This window comes from Amborella trichopoda, chromosome 9, assembly GCF_054954075.1.
Source record: "Amborella trichopoda isolate Santa Cruz 75 chromosome 9, AtrichopodaSantaCruz75HAP2 v2.0, whole genome shotgun sequence".
Lineage (NCBI taxonomy): Eukaryota > Viridiplantae > Streptophyta > Magnoliopsida > Amborellales > Amborellaceae > Amborella > Amborella trichopoda.
The window spans coordinates 6,717,045-6,736,391 of NC_142344.1; the positions used below are offsets into that span (position 1 = coordinate 6,717,045).

General features: G+C 32.5%; 1 protein-coding gene across 1 annotated transcript; it reads right to left on the reverse strand.

Moving 5' to 3' along the window:
- Positions 1-18,280: 18,280 nt before the first annotated feature.
- LOC18424660 (dirigent protein 1) lies at positions 18,281-19,096 on the reverse strand. The gene has a single exon (XM_006828646.4). It carries the CDS (start codon positions 18,995-18,997, stop codon positions 18,446-18,448), a length of 552 nt encoding a protein of 183 aa, XP_006828709.1. The 5' UTR covers positions 18,998-19,096; the 3' UTR covers positions 18,281-18,445.
- Positions 19,097-19,347: the final 251 nt, after the last annotated feature.

A 19,347-nucleotide genomic window follows, 5' to 3' on the forward strand; every position in this document is an offset into this window, starting at 1 on the left:
TCGATCATCAATCTTGGATTTAACCTGGGCTTGACCCTTGAGCTAGAACTAGAAGCTCAGCCCATGTTCTATAGACTTGTAGGATTATTACATTTATCTAATTTTGATTTTAAACATTTCTAATACTCGCATCTGACTCAGATACATATATGTATATATCCTTATATTTTGAACATACCTCTGTACGAACTTTCTTTCTCCCCCAACCTTGAGCAGGGGAACAAGAAGTAATGTTAGGCCACAAATGCCAAGCAAGAAGAAAAATGTTGCTGTATTTTTTAAATGCTAAAATAAAATATTCACTTCCTTGTCTCCCAATTTCCTATAGTATTTCAATTGGAGAGACTTTATAATTATAATCAGAATGCTTGGTTTTCTTTACAAAAAAATGTTTAACTAAAATTATATTGTATCTCAAGAACCAAATAACTTCTTTTGAGGAAAATGAGATTCCAATTAGTTTATAAGTTCTCTCTCTCAAGTTAGTGAGAGAGAGAGAGAGAGAGAGAGAGTGAGAGCGCATGGCTCTCAGAGTCTAAGGTAGGTGATGCCATTTGTTTTTATTTTTCTTTTCAGTCACTATCCTATTTTTTCTCCTGTCACTCTCCAGTCTCCCTAAAAGCTGAATCATCTCTTCAATTCAACCGTAGAGATTCAAGGAGGCACGTAAACTTTCAGAATATTCATGTGGGGCCTCACAACCTGCCACCCATAATAATAATAATAATAAGAAGAAAAAGTTTATATAGAGCCGAGGCTCTAAACAATCAAATTTTAACTCACCTCAAAAATTTCACTAGAAGAGGTTGTTTGAATGCCCAAATATCTTCAAATTGATTATCTCGACATCAAGATGCAAACACATAAGAAAAAAATGAATTTCAAGTTTTACAAATAGTATATCTTGTAACGTATTTTTGGACCGTCAATTTTAAAGTGTTCACAAATCTGCTTGATCTACACTATTTCTGAAGCTTTAAATTTTATAAATAAATATGGATATATATTTTAAGACTATTACAAAGATTTTCAATATTGAAACCACATTTCTCGATACTATTTGAAACTACCTTTTACTTTGATTGTTTAGAGCCTCAGCTCTATACAAATAACACCCATAATAATAATAATAATAATAATAATAATAATAAGAAAAAATTTATATAGGATTACAATCTTATATTGTTGAAGTAAGGGGCATATCAAGATCCAGTAGAAAAGAGTGTTTTGAAGTTAGAAAACATTTTAATTGATCATCTCGACCTCGATATGGATAGATATAAAGAAAAGAAAGGGAATTTCGTGTTCAAATATGGACCGTCTATTTTCAAGATTGTCAATTGCTGATAGTTCTGCTTGATATGAACCATTACTAGAATTTTAAATTTTATTATTAGGGTTGAATACAAATTTTCATCCATAAAATTTTCGACATTGAAATATATCTCCAAACAAAATTTAGAAATATGCCACTTCTACTAGCAACATTTTATAAACCTCACCGATAGAAATAATAAGCATTTGCATCAAGCTATTCAATAATGTAGTCGTCTTCATCCTTTAAGTACAAATGCCGTACCCAAACTACTTTGGTCAACTTCGAAAGTAGTTTATTTATTCATGAGATTAGGAAATTTGTACCCAACCTCTATGAAATAAATGATTTATTTACGAAAATGTGAAAATTCAATTATTTCGTAGATTTGTAATGTATAGTATTTAGAGGATAAATCATTAAAAAAAAAAAAAATCCTACAACTAATTATTTTTATGGGTGCAGTTTGTATAAGGCATCAACCATAAACAATCAATATAAGGAGCACATATTTAATAAAATAAGCATTTTGTATGTCGGTTGACTTGTATGTCAACCGTGGTTCCGAGGGATTTAGGACCTGAACTGCATTCCAAATCATTGCAAGTTATCGTCGTCTCAAATTCACGAATTTAGAGCTTCAAAAATAATGCAGATTTAATGATCTCTAAAGGATTAAAATGGATAATATATTTTAAATCACAAAATCATTATTTTTTTAAATCCATCATGATACTCTATCTAAATAAATCTGGTTAGGACCAGTTTATACACTATGGCTTACAATGCTCCAATTCTACATGCAAATTTCCTTTCCATCAAAGGATGGTTGAAGACTCAAGTACATCTGGATTAATATCCTAGTGGACCCCACTCCAGGTATTCTTTACCATTCATATGTAGGAATGGACCATGGATGTTGTCTTAGAAAAAACAAATATTATAATCCATTGGACTAATTCTGTACTTTCCAATGATAAGATACTCCCATAATTCATACCTTCGACTTGAAGCTGTCCGGATTTTACAAAGCAACACATTGAAAACTCAAGTTAGTTTAAAGGATATATATACATAGGATGCGGTTTTTATAAGGTTGCAACCTTATACAATCCAATTGAGGCACACATTAAAATTTTATTATAACATGTAATTTTGTTGTAAAAAATACTTACTATTATCTTAAAATCTACTTTCATACCTAATTAGAAAATTTTAAATTTAAAAAATGGTTAAAATGAAGTAGATCTATAAATATGTAAAAATCTTGAAAATGGATGGTCTAGATAATGTGTTGTAAGATGCACTATTTTCGGAGCTCAAAAACTTTTTTTTTCATATTCATGCATCTCGATGATCGCTTAGAGGTATTTTCAACAATAAAATAGCATTTCTGATAGATTTTTGAGGTGCATCTGTGATTCTACATTTTAAGGTTGCAACTTTATATAAACTTTTTTCATATATATATATATATATATATATATATATATATATATATATATATATATATATATATATATATATATATATATAATAGTAATAATGATCTTATAGGACCCAACTCCACCCATGTGTGTAGGAACCGAAAGGATAACCATTAAATTTAGCATGGATCTCTAGAAAAGTTATCACATAGATGTGGAACTTGACTTTTTTAGAGATCCGTACCTAATTTAATGATGATCTTTTGAGGTTCTACATATATGGGTAAAAGAGAGTCCTATAGGATCATTTCTCATATATATATATATATATATATATATATATATATATATGAAAATGTGCAGATACTTTGATTACTTCTACATAGTGTTGAGGTGATTTTTAGACCTTATGTCTCATTGTTTTTTTTTCGGTAATTTAATGGTAGGATCGAACTTGACATGTAGCATTGCTTGACGAACTATTATCCACTCAAGTGCAAGCTCCATTCCTAACCGTCTCATTAAAGTCAATGCTGATATTAATTTGAACTTTTGCACTTATTGATTTGGCCCTTCTCCTTCCCTATTCATAACTACTTATATGATTATGGTGCTCCATCATATTTTAAATAAGGAAAAAAATTATATACAGCCGAGGTTCTAAACAATCAAATTAGAGCCCACTTAAAAAATTTCATTATAAGAGGTTGTTTTGATGCCCAAATATCTTCAAATTGATCATCTCAACATCAAGATGCATGGACATGAGAAAAAAAATAGATTTCAAATTTTTTTGAAGTAATACATCTTGTAACGTATTTTTGGACCGTCAATTTTCAAGATTTTTAAGTTTTTATAGATCTGCTTGATCTACACTATTTTTGAAGCTTTAAATTTTATAATTAAAGATGCAAATATATTTTAAGGCTATCACTGAGATTTTCAGTATTGAAACCACATTTCTCGATACTATTTGAAGGTACGCTTCAATTTGATTGTTTAAAACCTCGGCTCTATACAAATAAGGGTGCGGTTGGTATAGAGCCTAGGCTCTAAACAATCAAATTAGAGCCTACCTTCAAATAGTATCGAGATATGTGGTTTCACAACTGAAAATCTTTGTGATATCCTTAAAATATGTTTTCATATTTATTTATAAAGTTTAAAGCTTCAAAAATAGTGCAGATCAACAGATCTATGAAAATCTTGAAAATTGACGGTCAAGAAATGCATAACAAAATACGTTATTTCCAAAACTTGAAATCCAATTTTTCCTCATGTCCATGCATCTTGATGTCGAGATGAACAATTTGAAGATATTTGAGCATCAAAACGACATCTTCTAATGAAAATTTTGAAGTAGGCTCTAATTTAACTGTTTAGAGCCTCGGCTCTATACAAACTTTTCCCTTTAAATAACCCCCTTTTTCCATTTTAAGATGTTCTCATCCGAGCCTAATTCTAAGTTCTCAACTATTTACTCTCTCAACGATTCCATCTAAATCACAAAGCTATACAAACTTTTCCCTTTAAATAACCCTTTTTTGCCATTTTAAGATGTTCTCTCAGCTCCTAATCATCATCATCATCCGAGCCTAATTCTAAGTTCTTAACTATTCATTCTCTCTACTATTCCATCTAAATCACAAAGCTACATAGATTTTTTTTTTTTTTTTTTTTGCATGTGCAACAATTTCCAAAACGTTTCCACGTGTGTATTTGTACGATCCAGGTGATGATGGAAACAACATACTCACAGGTATCAGCATCATCATGTAATCTATGGTTTTGGGTGCAAATGTGTCCCTCCAAAACCACCATTAATTTGACTGCCACATTGACTGTCCCTCCATCACCATCCATGCTATAGCTTGGATGGTGGTAATCCTTATGATCGAGTGTCACCATGATTCCATAAATCCAACTATTGCGTTTATAAATTGTCATTTTTTCTTCACGTAGATCCCAAGATGTTTATTGGATCTTTTACTGACATTTATTGATGGAGTATACATTCAATTCACCCATTTATCATAACACAACTAAAGTATCAACTAATATAACTCATGTTTATGTTTTCATTGATGGGATTTTTTAAATTTATTAGTTCCTCTCGAGTGCCATGTATCCTTTAAGGGTGTGGTTTGTATAATGCTGACGCCCTAAATAAGAAAAGTGAAAAGCACTTTTAAATGGTGTCGAAAGATGTTTCAATACTGAAAATCCTTGTGACGGTCTGAAAATTTATTTCTATAACTAACTATAAAATGTAAAGTTTAAAAAATAGTGTAGATCGAGCAGATCTATAGATATTTGAAAATTTTAAAAAATGATGGTAGAGAAAATACATTATAAGATGCACTATTTTCAAAACTTAAAATCTAATTTTTTTCATCTCCATATACCTTGAGATCAAGATGATCGATTTAAGGATATTTGGCATCAAAATAACCTCTTCAAGTGAATTTTTGTAGTGCGCTTTAATTTGATTGTTTAGGGCCTCACCCATATATAAACTTTTTCCTTCTTTTAAAACTTTTTCCTTCGTTTAATGATCAATCTATGCAACAACTAATATCCAGTGAGAGGGTGACTTTGAAATCGTATGTAACCTGCAAAACTTAGAATTAATGCTTCTCGCCCTTTTAAGAAAGAGAGAGAGTGTGTGCGTTTCCTCAACAAGATGTATACAGCTATCATTTAAACAAGCAGTCCGCTAGTTTGAGAAAAGCACGATCTTAGTTGAGTAACTCGATCTTAGTTGGGAAAGTCCTGACCAGGCCAAAAAATGTTTTAAAAAATATAACTACAAAAAAAAACTCAAAAAAGATTGAAAAATCAATTTTTAGAAATAATTCAAAAACATTTATAAAAATAAGTATTTATGGCCAAAACATTTATAATATTTTTGAAGTTTTTTTAATATCCCAAGCTTTGACCACCAAACTCAGGATACTTGGGCTCAACAGGGTGGCCAGCCCGAGTTACTAAGGCGAGTCCGGGTTGGCTAGCCCGAGTAGTGTATCCCTCATGCACCAATTCAACACGGCGAAATGCATGCGGACATGCATCAAAAAAGGAAATGCATGAGGAAATATGTAGAGAAGTGCTTCCTCTTGTTTAATTATTTACTAGTGTACTGCCCGTGCAATACAAGAGCAACCTTTATAATCATTTTCTACACATAATAGATTTGTGGTTGAGCTAGGTAGAGACTTTTGCTATTTTCTATTCATTTATTCATATTGGTGGCAACAACCTGAGATTTAAGAATCCGAAATCGGGCACTAAATCCATATGAGAATGAATCCGATCTGGTTCGACTTGAGTGATTCTCAAGCCGGATCAAGATATACATAACAAAGAAAATTAAAAAACTAAAACACTGAGAAAAATCAAGCAATTTTGGGGTTTTTCAAATCAACATTGCTACCTCCTCACTCAATCCAACTCAAGCGATTCTAAGTTTGATCGACAAATTTTAAATCACTAGCAACAACATCATCGTCAACCTTTTTTCTAACTATTCTTCTCTATCAAAAGTCATAACTCTAGTGAGGTCATAAGTCCCCATATTTTTTCTCACTACTTCTAACCATATCCTTTTGAGCATATCCCTTATCTTTTTTTAGCCTTCTACTTGAACTAACTTGTACCTCCTAGCAGGTGTTGTACTGGGTCTGCGCTACACATTACCAGCTCACTTAAGTATACTCTCTCGCATCTTATTACCTATTGGTGCCACACCTAAATTTTTTTAGATGTATTCAGTTTGAATTCTGTCCCTTCTTGTCTTACCACTCATCCATATCAACATCTTCATGTCCGCTACACTCATTCTATGGGTATATTATTTTTTGATGGCCCAATATTCCGCCTCATAGACCAAAGCTGGTCACAACTGTCCTTTAGAACTTTTCCTTCAGCTTTATTGGTATGTGACGATCACATAAAATTTCAGTTGCACATTTTTATTTCGTCTATCTAGTCGTAATTCTATGAGCGATATTTTTCTCAATATCTCTATTTTTTTAGATTATCGACAACTAATTTTAATAATCACATGAAATCACTAGTAACAACATGCTTCTTTAGGGTAAGGGATCGATCCCATCAAATTTTAAAAAGAGACTAGCCTTAACCATGTATAGCTTAATTTTTTAATAGTTTAAACTTAAACTTTAGAAGCAATCAGAAAAACCTCACTATTGCAATTCTATAAGGCCTAAGGTTGTTGAAACAAAATAAAGCCTCACCTCAAATCCTTGTTCGAAAAGCACTTTCAGCGATGGAAATATTCATGATGGCTCTAAAATCAATTTCCAACACCAACAATGAAAAATTCGAAACATAAAAAATGGTATAGATCTTGCGGATCTATAAATACTTATTTTTAGGGCGAAATGGACGGTCTAAATAATTTATTACAATATACATTATTTTTAAAGCTTGAACTTTTTTTTTCCACAACCAAAATATTCAAGCCAAGATGATCAATTTAAAGATTTTCTAGTGCTTCAATTATAAATTTCCATGAGTTATGAAATGATGCTTTACTTATTTTGATAGCGTTGCAGCGCTATTAATCTATTTTCCAGTATATAGAAATACCTTGTACTGCGTCCTTGTTTGCTTTATTGCTTTTTATTAGGGCCTGTGAATCTAGCATTGCTCTTTTTTTCTTTTTTCGTTTTTTTGGTTGTTTGTTTTCCTTTTGTGGCTCTAATTTGCTTTCTCGTTTCAGGTTTGGGCTATATGTTCCCATTTTTATATTTTTGAGTATTGAATTTGGAAAATTCCAAGAATATTCCTGCCCCCGGCATGTTCCAAGAAACTAAAAGAGGAAGAAGATAATAATTGAAAGAGATTCAAGTGGGGACTTCACAGTGAGGGAACGTAGACCATCAATTTGCTCTCTCTCTCTCTCTCTCTCTCTCTCTCTCTCTCTCTCTCTCAATCACAAAAGGGCAGTATGCTTTTGTGAAGTCATGTGTGTGTTTGTTGGGGCCACCTGAAATATGAATTGGCGAGGTAGGGTTGGATTTGGAGGGCCACCGCAATCTTGAGTCGTGTCTCTATATGTGCACTTAATGTAGGGAAAAATTTATATACGGCCTAGGTTTTAAACAATCAAATTAGTGTTTATCTCAAAGATTTTACTAGAAGTGACTGTTTTGATGCTTAATATCCTCAAATTGATCATCTCAACGTCAAGATGCACGAACTTGAGAAAAAAATCGATCTATATGCTTTGGAAATAGTGCATCTTGTAACGCATTTTTTGGACCATCAATTTTTAAGTTATTCAAGTTTTTATAGATCTACCCGATCTACACTATTTTTGAAGCTTTAAATTTTATAATTAAAGATGAAAATATATTTTAAGGTTAGTCAATTTTATGTATTGAAACGACATTTCTCGACACTATTTGAAGGTGGGCTCTAATTTGATTGTTTAGAGCCTTGACTCTATACATACTGGACCATGTATGTATGTTACCCGTTTTTGTGCAGTTTTGAGGATGATGTATGTCATTTGATTGAAGCTTAACATTTTGGGGGAAGTCTCATTACTGTTCTAGGAGGGAGATCGATTTAAAGTTAAAATTAAGTTTTTGTTTGAAAAATTATTCAAAACCAATATTTGATTGGTTTTGGCTAGTAGTATCACTTAATTTTTAAGCGATTCAATCGAGCGAACAAAGTTAAGCAATTCTTTTTTTATTTTTTATTTTTATACAATACAATCGTATTAATAAACTAATAAAAAATCCAACCAGTTTGACTAGCAAGTAGACCAGTTTCCCTTATCTTCGATGGGTGCATAGATAGGTCTTAATAACACCGCGAGGGAGAGCACCACAAAAGTGACACTTTAAAGTTAAGATCGGGCTAGTCACTAAATTAATGAGGGATTTGGTCCAATCAAAATCGATTCAATTGTTGGTCAAATTAATTGGATTTGTTTTTAAAATAGAAATTGTATATAATGAGACCATTTGCCATTTGATAGCAGGATAGCACAATTATTTATAACCATTCAATATGAAATCTGATAGCTTGAGTGTGCCACAAAGTTTGAGAAAATTTCTTTTGAAGTTTGAGCTTTGTCAATAGATTAAATGCAACCATCCAATTTTACATATAATGGTCAAGCTTAATTGTGACTATCTTCTCTACCAAAGATAAATGGTCTCATTGTATACTTTTCTTTTAAAATATATAAAACATAAGATTAATAATTAAAAAATCATAAATACATAAGAAAAAAGTTTCTTAACTTAATTTAGATGGTCAAACTGATCGAAACCGAATAGTTTGAAATATATTTTTCTTTAGACTGAACAAAGCAAGGCACCTGTTACCAGTCTGACGAACCAAACCAGGTCGTACATCCATTCTTTGATAACTATATGCTTTGAAATAGAGAGAGATCAATAATAATTTCGGCTTTCTAGGTTAGTAGAGAGAGAGCACTAAATTCGGGTCTCTAGTTAGTGGTTTGGGTGTAATAATTTCGGGTCTCTAGTTAGTGGTTTGGGTGTAATAATTTCGGGTCTCTAGTTAGTGGTTTGGGTGTAAGTGACATTGTTTAAGGTTGGGATTCCTATAAAACTCATTCAAATAAAAGAAAATAAAGGAAACAACAATCCATTAAATTTTGAGTCAATTTTAGGTTGGATTTCACCAGATTTTCACCAAATTTTCAAATAAGAAGACTCAGTTCTTCTAAATATCTTCAAAATAAACTATGAATTCAATCAATCTCCAAAATAAATTATGAATTCAATCAATCTCTTAGGTGTGAAGTTGTTCCCACCATTTTGGAGAATTTGATTAGTTTAGGAGTAATGTCGTATTCATGTTTGGTTTTTAGCTGGCTGGTCATAGGATCGAATCCTGGCCCCACTTATACAATAATTGAAGTCTTTGAGGCTTGAATATTCGAGAGATTCTTAAGCTATCACAAGGGATTAACATCCTTAATTAAAAATTAGAATATTAATACATCATAAAGATGAGGACATTAAACCAAGATTTCACTGCGATTCAATATTGAGCGATAAGTATTACGAAGGCCCAAGATGTTAACATGCTTAATTAAAGTGATTAAAATATTGAGTCTTTCATACTCTTGGAGAAAATCTAATCCTTAGAAAAATAATAATCCTACTTCCGTACATGTTCTTAAAAGAATTAGGTAGGTACATGGGTATCCCATTTATTTATGTTAAGGGCCCTAAAAACCGTTTCTACTTGGACTAGTCAAATTACTATTTTGCCCTTCATGAGGGGTTCAGGGTTGGAGCAATAGATGAAGAGGGTACCTCCATGATTATTTTTAACCTTTTATGGCTAGGGGTGCAACCCGGTTGAGTTAGAATTCACCTAGTAGACTCGAGTTGGAAGGTCTAGGCTGGACGTGGACCTAGCCTGTTTGTCTGCTAAACCCAACTCGATCTATCCTCAACTTGATTAGATCCAAGCTGGCCACGTCTCAGACTAGTCAAGTTTAGATCCAGCTTATATATATATATATATATATATATATATATAACTATGAGGTTCTAAACAATTAAATTAAAACGTACCTAAAAAATTCATTAAAAAAAATTGTTTTGATGCTAAAAAACTCTTAATTCGATCATCTCAATAGCAAGATGTATCAACATGAGAAAAAAACAGTTTTCTAGTTTGAACATAGTACATCTTGTAATGTATTATCTAGACCATCAATTTTCAAGATTTTCAAGTGTTTAGATCTGCTCAATCTACACTATTTTTATACTTTGATTTTATTATTAGAGATAAAAATAAATGTTCAAACCATCATAAAGATTTCTAATATTCAAAAAACATATTTCGACATTATTTAAAGGTGCGCCCTATTTTAATTGTTTAGAGCCTCAGCCTTATACAAACCATACCCTATATATATACCCTTTTTCCCTAGTGAAGAAGCCAAAAAAAAATTGGAGAGAAACATGAAATATAGTTTTTTGGGACGTCCATTTCATGGGTGGTTGAATCTCTCTCTTTCAAATTCAACATTGTTTTAGTTCATCCACTGATGGTGAGAGTGAGACAATTGACAAATTTTGGGTCTAAGAAATCCTCAGATATTTCAATCTAACACCATTTTTTATCAAAAATGGATACTGGTATTAACTGCAATTTCTCTCTCCTCACAATATCATATACTTTCATGCTTTTGTACATTAAGAACCACACACCGATGATAAGAAACATCCAAAAACCATTTAATGGCTACTATTTTTAACCCTTTAATTCTTCCCAAACCTACCCACCAACCCTTAAAAAGTGAAAAATCCAATCTTCGGCACTTCTATGAGCAAGATTTGGAAGGGTAAAAAATTCTTAGAAAAAAATTAATAAAATGGTCGAATCACTTTAAAAAAATTAATGATGTACCTTAGTCACCTGATTGGCTACTAAAATTTTTACTTTCTAAAAATTATTTCACTTAGCTCCTCAACTATTTTGTTAGAAGTGCCTAAATGGTTCATGTTCTAGGTTCCAAATCTTAAACAAGTGAAGATATTTTGTTAATTTGGCTACTAAAATTACTTAAGCTAATTCCCTTAACACCCCTGTTTATGTCAGGTTCCAAACCAGGAACATGTTTTACTGTAAAAAAATCTTACTCAAGGCTTGGAAAGGGGTAATTGGCTCGAATGACCTAAGTTGAGCCATATACCAAAATTCCCCCGTTTATTCTAGGTTTCAAACTGATGAGAGAAATTATCAATGAAAATGCATCTTTTGTATTTAAAACATGGAACAAACAAGACTGCTTAGGTCATTTGGCTCAAACGACTTAAGTAGATCAAATTATTAAAATGCCTTCTTATTTAGGGTTACAAACCGAGTGATTTGGATGTTTTTAACAAAATTTCTAAGGAGGAATCCATAAGAAATGATTTCTAAAAGTAGTCACTTTATTGGTAAAATTGTTGATTCAACTGTTGCATTGATTTTGTGAGGTGGTTTGATCATTTTAATGATATTTTCCCATGAATTAAGTAGCAAACCATTTTAGATTTCCTCTGTTATTCATTTCAGCCTTGTCCAATATTTAAAGTGTGAAAACTACCAAATTTTCCTATTGTGACTTCGGTAGTTGCATGATATTTCATAAAGAACTGACTGAACTGAACTTGGTAGTTGCATGATATTTCAATAAGAAAATGTCTCTTTATCTCTTATTTTTAACTTTCATATCTCATGAGACTCCAGAATTGAAAATATTACTTGTAAGCAAAATGTCTCTATCTTTTATATCTTACAACCCCCTGGACCCTTTTGACCATAAATTTTTGACCTAAACAAACACTAAACTGATACCCTATTCAAACTCCATCTCTCTCTCTAAAACTTCATCTCTCTCTTCGCTTTTCGGTGAGCTTACTAGCCAAGGGATTTACAATGAGCTCGAACACGAGCACACCTTCTTATGTGTGAGAGAGATGGTGTTTTAAAGAAAGAGAGATAGAGTTTGGGTTTTAGAGAGAGATGGAGTTTTAGAGACAGAGAGAGAGATGGATTTTGAGTTTTAGAGAGAGAGACGATGATATGTGTGAGAGAGATGGAGTTTGGGTTTTAGAGACAGATGGAGTTTGGGTTTTAGAGACAGATAGAGTTTGGGTTTTAGAGAGAGATGGAGTTTTGAGAGATAGAGACAATGATGTGACAGAGAGATGGAGTTTTAGAGAGAGAGAGAAAGAGAGATTATTGAAAAACTTGAGGGAAGAGATGGACCCACTCCTAGGATTAGAGACAGTTTCTTGAGACTGTAGATCGCAAAGATCAGGTCTTTACTAGAACTGTGAGAAATCCGTAAATTTCTGTGTACCTCTCCATGGCCATAAAACCCATTATAAAGAGGGATGAAGGAGGTCGTTCTCCAACGTTCGGCTTCCTCCTGAAATCTTTGAAAAAACGTGGCCCTGTAAACCTGGGATGTGGGTAGTTACTTTCTAGCCGTTAGATAACGACACTTTCTCTTTCTAAGAAGCCTCCCTTTTTTAGTGCTAAGCATTAAATTATAAGAGAGAGAAATATTGCATGTTTAAAGGCCACATGGCCATACACACTTACCAACATCTCCCACTTGGCTATGAGGGCCATATATATTGAAATATCATAAAGTCTTTACCACTTAATGAATTTAACATTTATGTGTATATTTTTGTCATGAGGCTTTCATGCAAGTACGGTTATACATCTCATAACAAAAAATATCCAAAGTCATGTCATGGTTTTTCACATTAATGCGGTTTTTCCTCTCATGATCAAGACATCAAAAAATATCCCATTTAGGAGTTCCTGACTTAAATATTTCTAAGTCCCATCAAAGCTACATGCTTTGATAATATTTCTGCACTCAATCCCTTTGTTAAAGGTCTGCAATCATATCTGAAGATGACAAATAACTGTAAGTTATTTTATTCTTTCCGATAATATCATAAATATAATGATAATCAATTTCAATGTGCTTACCTTTGGAACTATAAGCTCCATTTCTAATTGATGAAATAGCAGCTTGATTATTACAAAATAATTTAACCTGTCCAGCTTCAAATCATTTATGAAGCGTTTAATTCAGACGGCATAAATTGTAGCAGTGCTACAAGCAATATACTCAGCTACCATAGGGAGGTCAACCAACTCCCAGACTTGATTTCTTTTAATGGAATCAAGTTCATCATCCATGGGTTGAGTCCACACAACTGAGTCATGTGAGCTAATAGCTTCACTATAGCTACGAGGTTCATCTATTGTAACCTCACTCATTGGAGAGTAATTATCTCCATTCATAAATACATAAAATTCTTCTAAAGTCGTAGGTGGGGCTCTAGTTCTTTTAGGCCTATCTGCTATACTTGATTCAACTGAATCATTCTCACCAAATGTAGAGAGAGTCTGAGAAACAGGGTCTTCACGACCCTTATCTTTATCAATTTCATGTAAGTCTCAATAGGGTTATTTAAAATATTTTCAGCATCTATATTTTTTAATAAATGAGCATCACGACTCTCTACTAAGGATCTAGTATCATGGTTATAGAATCTATACACTTTAAAATTTTTTGAATAGCCTATAAAAGAGCATTTTATAGTTTTACATTGTAATTTATCTCTATTTTGTAGTGGTATAAGCACATGTGCCCAAGAACCCCAAACTTTCAAGATAGTAAGATCATATTTCCTACCTGTCCATAATTCATATGGGGTCAAGTCTATAGATTTAATTGGAACACGATTAATGATATATATTGCAGTGTTGAGAGCCCCACCCAAAAAATAAGGAGATAAATTTGAATGGCTCATCATGGACCTAACTATATCCATTAGAGTTATATTTCTCCTTTCAGCTATACCATTTTGTTGTGGTGTATATGGTATAGTTGTTTGGTGAATTATACCATGCTCCTTAAAAAATTCAGAAAATAAGGCTGAGCAATATTCACCTCCCCTATCTGTTCGAAGAATTTTAATATGTCTACCTAACTGATTTTCTACATCCGCTTTATATTCTTTGAATGTTTCTAATGCATCTGATTTCTTACTAATTAGGTATACATATCCATAACGTGAATAATCGTCTATAAATGTTATGAAATATTTCATACCTCTATATGTTTTCACATTTAATGGGTAACATATATCAGAGTGAACAATACTAAGTAGTTCACTAGACCTTTTCCTTTTAGGGAAATGCTTCTTAGTTAATTTACCATAAATACATGGCTCGCATGTTTTGAACACAATTTCTCCTAAATTGAGGAGGAAGCCTCTTTTAACCATTTGATTCATTTTGTCTTTATTTATATGTCATAATCTTAAGTGCCATAAACATGGATCATCCATTGGTGTGGCTTGGCCAAAATTTACTTTTCCAGTTCGAAACTGAAGCTAGACCGTTGATCCCGCACCATCGGATGGTGGTGACTCGGTGTGAGGTGTAATAAGTCCGGTTGAGGTAATCTCTGGCACTCTTCCTTTTGTTTCTTGCAATCTTATCTTTTATTCTCAAACATAGTGCGTAGTTCTTTCAATGACATCAAGTTGTTAAGATGTTGATTTTACTTTTAAATTTATCTTATTATAATAAAGACCACATGTAAGTGATCTTTTGTCAAAAGAAAAGGACGAAAAAAAATAAAAAATAAAAATAAAAAAAATTTATATTCCCCTGGTAAAAGATCATATAGGTCTTTCTTTCATTCTAAACGTGCACTTTATTTCTAGATTTTAATTTGTCAACCTTAGATAAACTTTTTCCAAAAGAAAAAGTTAACATAAGGCTTAGGTTTTATTGATAAAAAGTAAGGTACGATTATGTTCTTTGTTGGAACTATGAATTGGTTCGATCCTCGTAGAGTTGTTTGGTTTCGTTGGAGAATTAGGCAAGTCTGTCGAGGAATTGGGCAATCTGGATCGTCCAAATTACCTAGTTCCTACTCACTTTATTTTTCATTCATTTTTTGGTTTTATTTAAATTGTTATTTATTTTTTTGGGGACAGATTCAGGAGAATGACTAAGGGTGAGAATGGGTCGGATCAGAGCCGGATCTGACCAGATCCGAATAGTATACATCGGTTTTGGGTCGGCTCCAAGTTCAAACCAGATCTGGATTCGAATCCAGATTATATATATACTATATAAAAAATTATATATATAAAATAAAAATTTACTATAAAAAAAGGGTCGGATCTGGATCGGATCCAATTGCACTTGAATCCAATCCTCATTTCAATTCGGTTGGGTCCATATCCAGATCCGAATCGGTTCCGAAATCTGGGTTTCAGATCCATATCAGGTCAATTCTTACCCCTAAGAATGAACACAATTCACCAATTTGGATAGGATTTCCAAAAGGCTAGTTCGCCCGACAAAACCAATTTTTGAAACACTGAAAAAAAAGATTTGTAAATCAATTTTCACAAAAAAGTGCAGTTTCGGAGAAAGCCCCTTAGATTAAACATTTAGACCTAGAAAATATTGGATATGAGAAAACCAGATTTTAAACCCTAAAGAGAGTGTAAACTATCTAACTTGCCCATTTTCAAGTGTTCTAACTTGCCCATTTTCAAGTGTTCTCATATCCGTTAGATTTGCACTATATTTGGAATTTTAAATTTTAAAATAAAATAGGCATAATGGATTTTCAAGATATCATAGTGGTTTCTGATGCAAAAACTGCATTTTTCTAATGAAGTTGCGCGGTGAAACTTTACTTTTTGTCTTAAAAGCTGAGCCTTTTGTTTATGGAAAGTTAATATAAGGTTGTAAAAATAAAGGTTTACTTCAAAAATTCATGGGAAAAAAGTTGTTTTTATGTTGAAAAGCCATTTAATTGCTCATTTCGATATCGAGATATATTAATATAAAAAAAAGAAGATTTTGAGTCCTAGAAATACAGTATTTTACAACACATTATCTATACCATCTATTTTCAAGATTTTTTATATGTTTATAGATCTACTTGATTTTAACCATTTTTAGAGTTTAAAATTGTATAATTAGATATAAAAATAGATTTTCAGATAAGGGTGTGGTTTCTATAATAAGGTTGCAACCTTAAACAATCCAATTAAGACGCACCTCCAAATTTTATCATAACATATAGTAAAATATTCTTAGGATCATCTGAAAATCTATTTTTGTATCTAATTATAAAATTTTAAACTTAAAAAATGGTTAAAATCAAGTAGATCCATAAACATATGAAAATCTTGAAAATGGACGGTCTAGATAATGTGTTGCAAGATACACTATTTTTTAGACTCAAATCATGTTTTTTTCATATACATATATCTTGATGTCGAGATGATCAATTAGAGGATTTTACATTATTAAAACAACCATTTCCAATGGATTTTTTAGGTGCATCTTTATTTCTACATTTTAAGGTAATCATAATAATTTTTGGATCAAAAACCACTATGAGGTAATCAACCATACATTTCTACATTAAAACAACTTTACATTTCTACATCTTTATTCCCTCAGGGGTAATCATAAGAATTTTTTACACCAAAATTAGATTTTATGATAAAATTTGGAGGTGCACTTTGAATTGTTTAAGATTGCAATTTTATAGAAATTGCACCCTTTTGGTATTTAATAGTCTATAGAAGCCCAAAGATTCAAACCATGGTTCAACTTTAAAGATAGCGATAAAATTGAATGATTTCTCTCTCTCTCTGCCACACTACCTGGGTGCAATTCCTCTCTATCTCTCCTCTTTCTTTTCCAAGCAAGCACTCAAGAGTAATAATTTAAGGAAAGTATTTTGTGAGCCAGCAGACCATGCTGACTTGTAAAAGTTCATCTTTAAGAAGAACCTCCACAGCTAAAAATTCTTATTCAATAGATAGAAAAACAAATTTCAAAAAAATGATTTAAAATTTTATTTTATTATATAAAGCCATGATCATCATAGCGTATATCATTGACTTCTAACAAATTTGGATTCAAAACCTACATAAAAATTAGGTGCTTGAGGGAGCCAGCACGAGAATAGTCCGAGTCGGGGACTTATAAAAGCAACCCCAATAATTCGAAGTTCAAATATTCAAAACCTGGTTCAACATCAAAGATCTCGATAAAATCGAATGACTCTCTCTCTGCCCACGTTGCTGGATGCAATTCCAAACACAAAACTCTCTCTCTCTCTAACATAATGTCATTGTTGTACCCTCCAAGCATAAAATAAAAAAGAAAAAAGTTTATATAAGGTTGCAACATTCAAATGTAGAACTACGGATGCACCTCAAAAATCCATCAAAAAGGTTTTTTTTAATGTTGAAAAACCATGCGATTGATCATCTCGACATCGAGATGTATGACTATGAAAAATAAAAAGATTTTGAGTCTCAAAAATAGTGCATCTTACAACATATTATCTGCACAGTCCATTTTCAAGATTTTCATATATTTATAGATCTACTTGATTTTAATCATTTATTGAATTTAAAATTTTATAATTAGATATAAACATAGATTTTGAGGTAATTTCAAGAGCATTTTACAACAAAAATATATATTATGATAAAATTTGAAGGTGCACCTTAGTTGGATTGTTTAAGGTTGCAACCTTATGGAAACGGCACCCAATAAAATATCATCAAGGGAAATAGAATTTACGGGATGAAGTTTCGATAGGACCTAAGCTTTATGACAACAAAATAAAGCCTCATCTCAAAATCCTCATCGGAAAGGCATTTGGGGTATCGAAAATCTTCATGATGGCTCTAAGATCAATTTTCAACACTAACAATAAAACTTGAAAAGAAAATAAAAAAAAAGTATAGATCTTGCAGATCTGATAACACTTATTTTAGGGTGAAAGGGATGGTCTGGATTATTTGTTGCAATATATACTATTTTTAGAACTAAAAATCCTAATTTTAATTTACAACCATAATGTTCAAGCAGAGATTATCGATTTAGAGGTTTTTCAACACTTGAATTGTAATTTTTGATGAGTTATAAGCTGAGGCTTGACTTATTTTGATAGGAATGTAGCCCTATAAATAACGTATCTCAAAAGATTTATTAAAGAAAAACATAGACAAAAGTAGAGAGATCAAACAAAAAACTAACTATATGAAAATAAAAATAGGTGATCTCACCTCCAAACACCAAAAATCCCTACATTTGCACCTCCAATTCCTCAAAACTTTGCAAAGCTAGCATAGGGAGGCCAGTATAAGTGGAACTCAACCTTGTAAGTAACATCTATACCCTGTAAATCAACTGGAGAGGACACAATATACCCTTGAACAAACATGAAATCCTCAGTTCCTCCTACAACTGGCAACTTAGAGGCTCTAGTGTTATGCACACTTCCTAATATAGAGAGAGATCCAACCATTCCTTTCATCTTTAGTGTGATCTTGGCCACAGAAATGCTCTGAAGGCCATCTAGAGCTGAAGTTATGGAGGTCCCTTCTGATATCCCAACTACCTTTGATGAAGCATTAGCCCTTAGTGTTAAGTGGTCGCGGAAAACGAATACCGTGCCGAAGGGAGTGGTCGTTTGGCCAACGGGCGGACCGGCTACTCCGTTTACGACGATGTAACCGGTCTTGTTGATCGTTTCTTGTTGGTAGAGAGAGAAATGGAGAGATTTGAGATCATGGTGGTGGTGGCTTGTGGCAGTGGCTTGATGAGCTAGGAAGAGAGAGAGGAGAAAGACAAAACTAGGGTTAAAGAGGTTGGCCATGGGGAAAGAGTGAAGAGAAAGAGAGATAGGTGTGGTATTATGAACTGATGAAACAAGTAAAATATATAGTAAATATACAAGCAAAGTTTTGCAGCGGCTGCTTTAGAAGACGCCTATGAAGTTGTGTTTACAGTTTTACACATATCAGACTGCCAAAATGCATGCTCCCATACAAGCATATACTATTGATTTACTTCCCAAGGTTAAGCCAAAATGTAAAAGCACTTTTAGGACCCAAAATTTGTAAATATAACATGTTCAACCTATAGACTAACCTCAATAAAAAAAAATTTCAAACCGCACTCTCTCTGGGCTTGAAAAAAAAAAAAATAGCATCTCAAAATTGGATA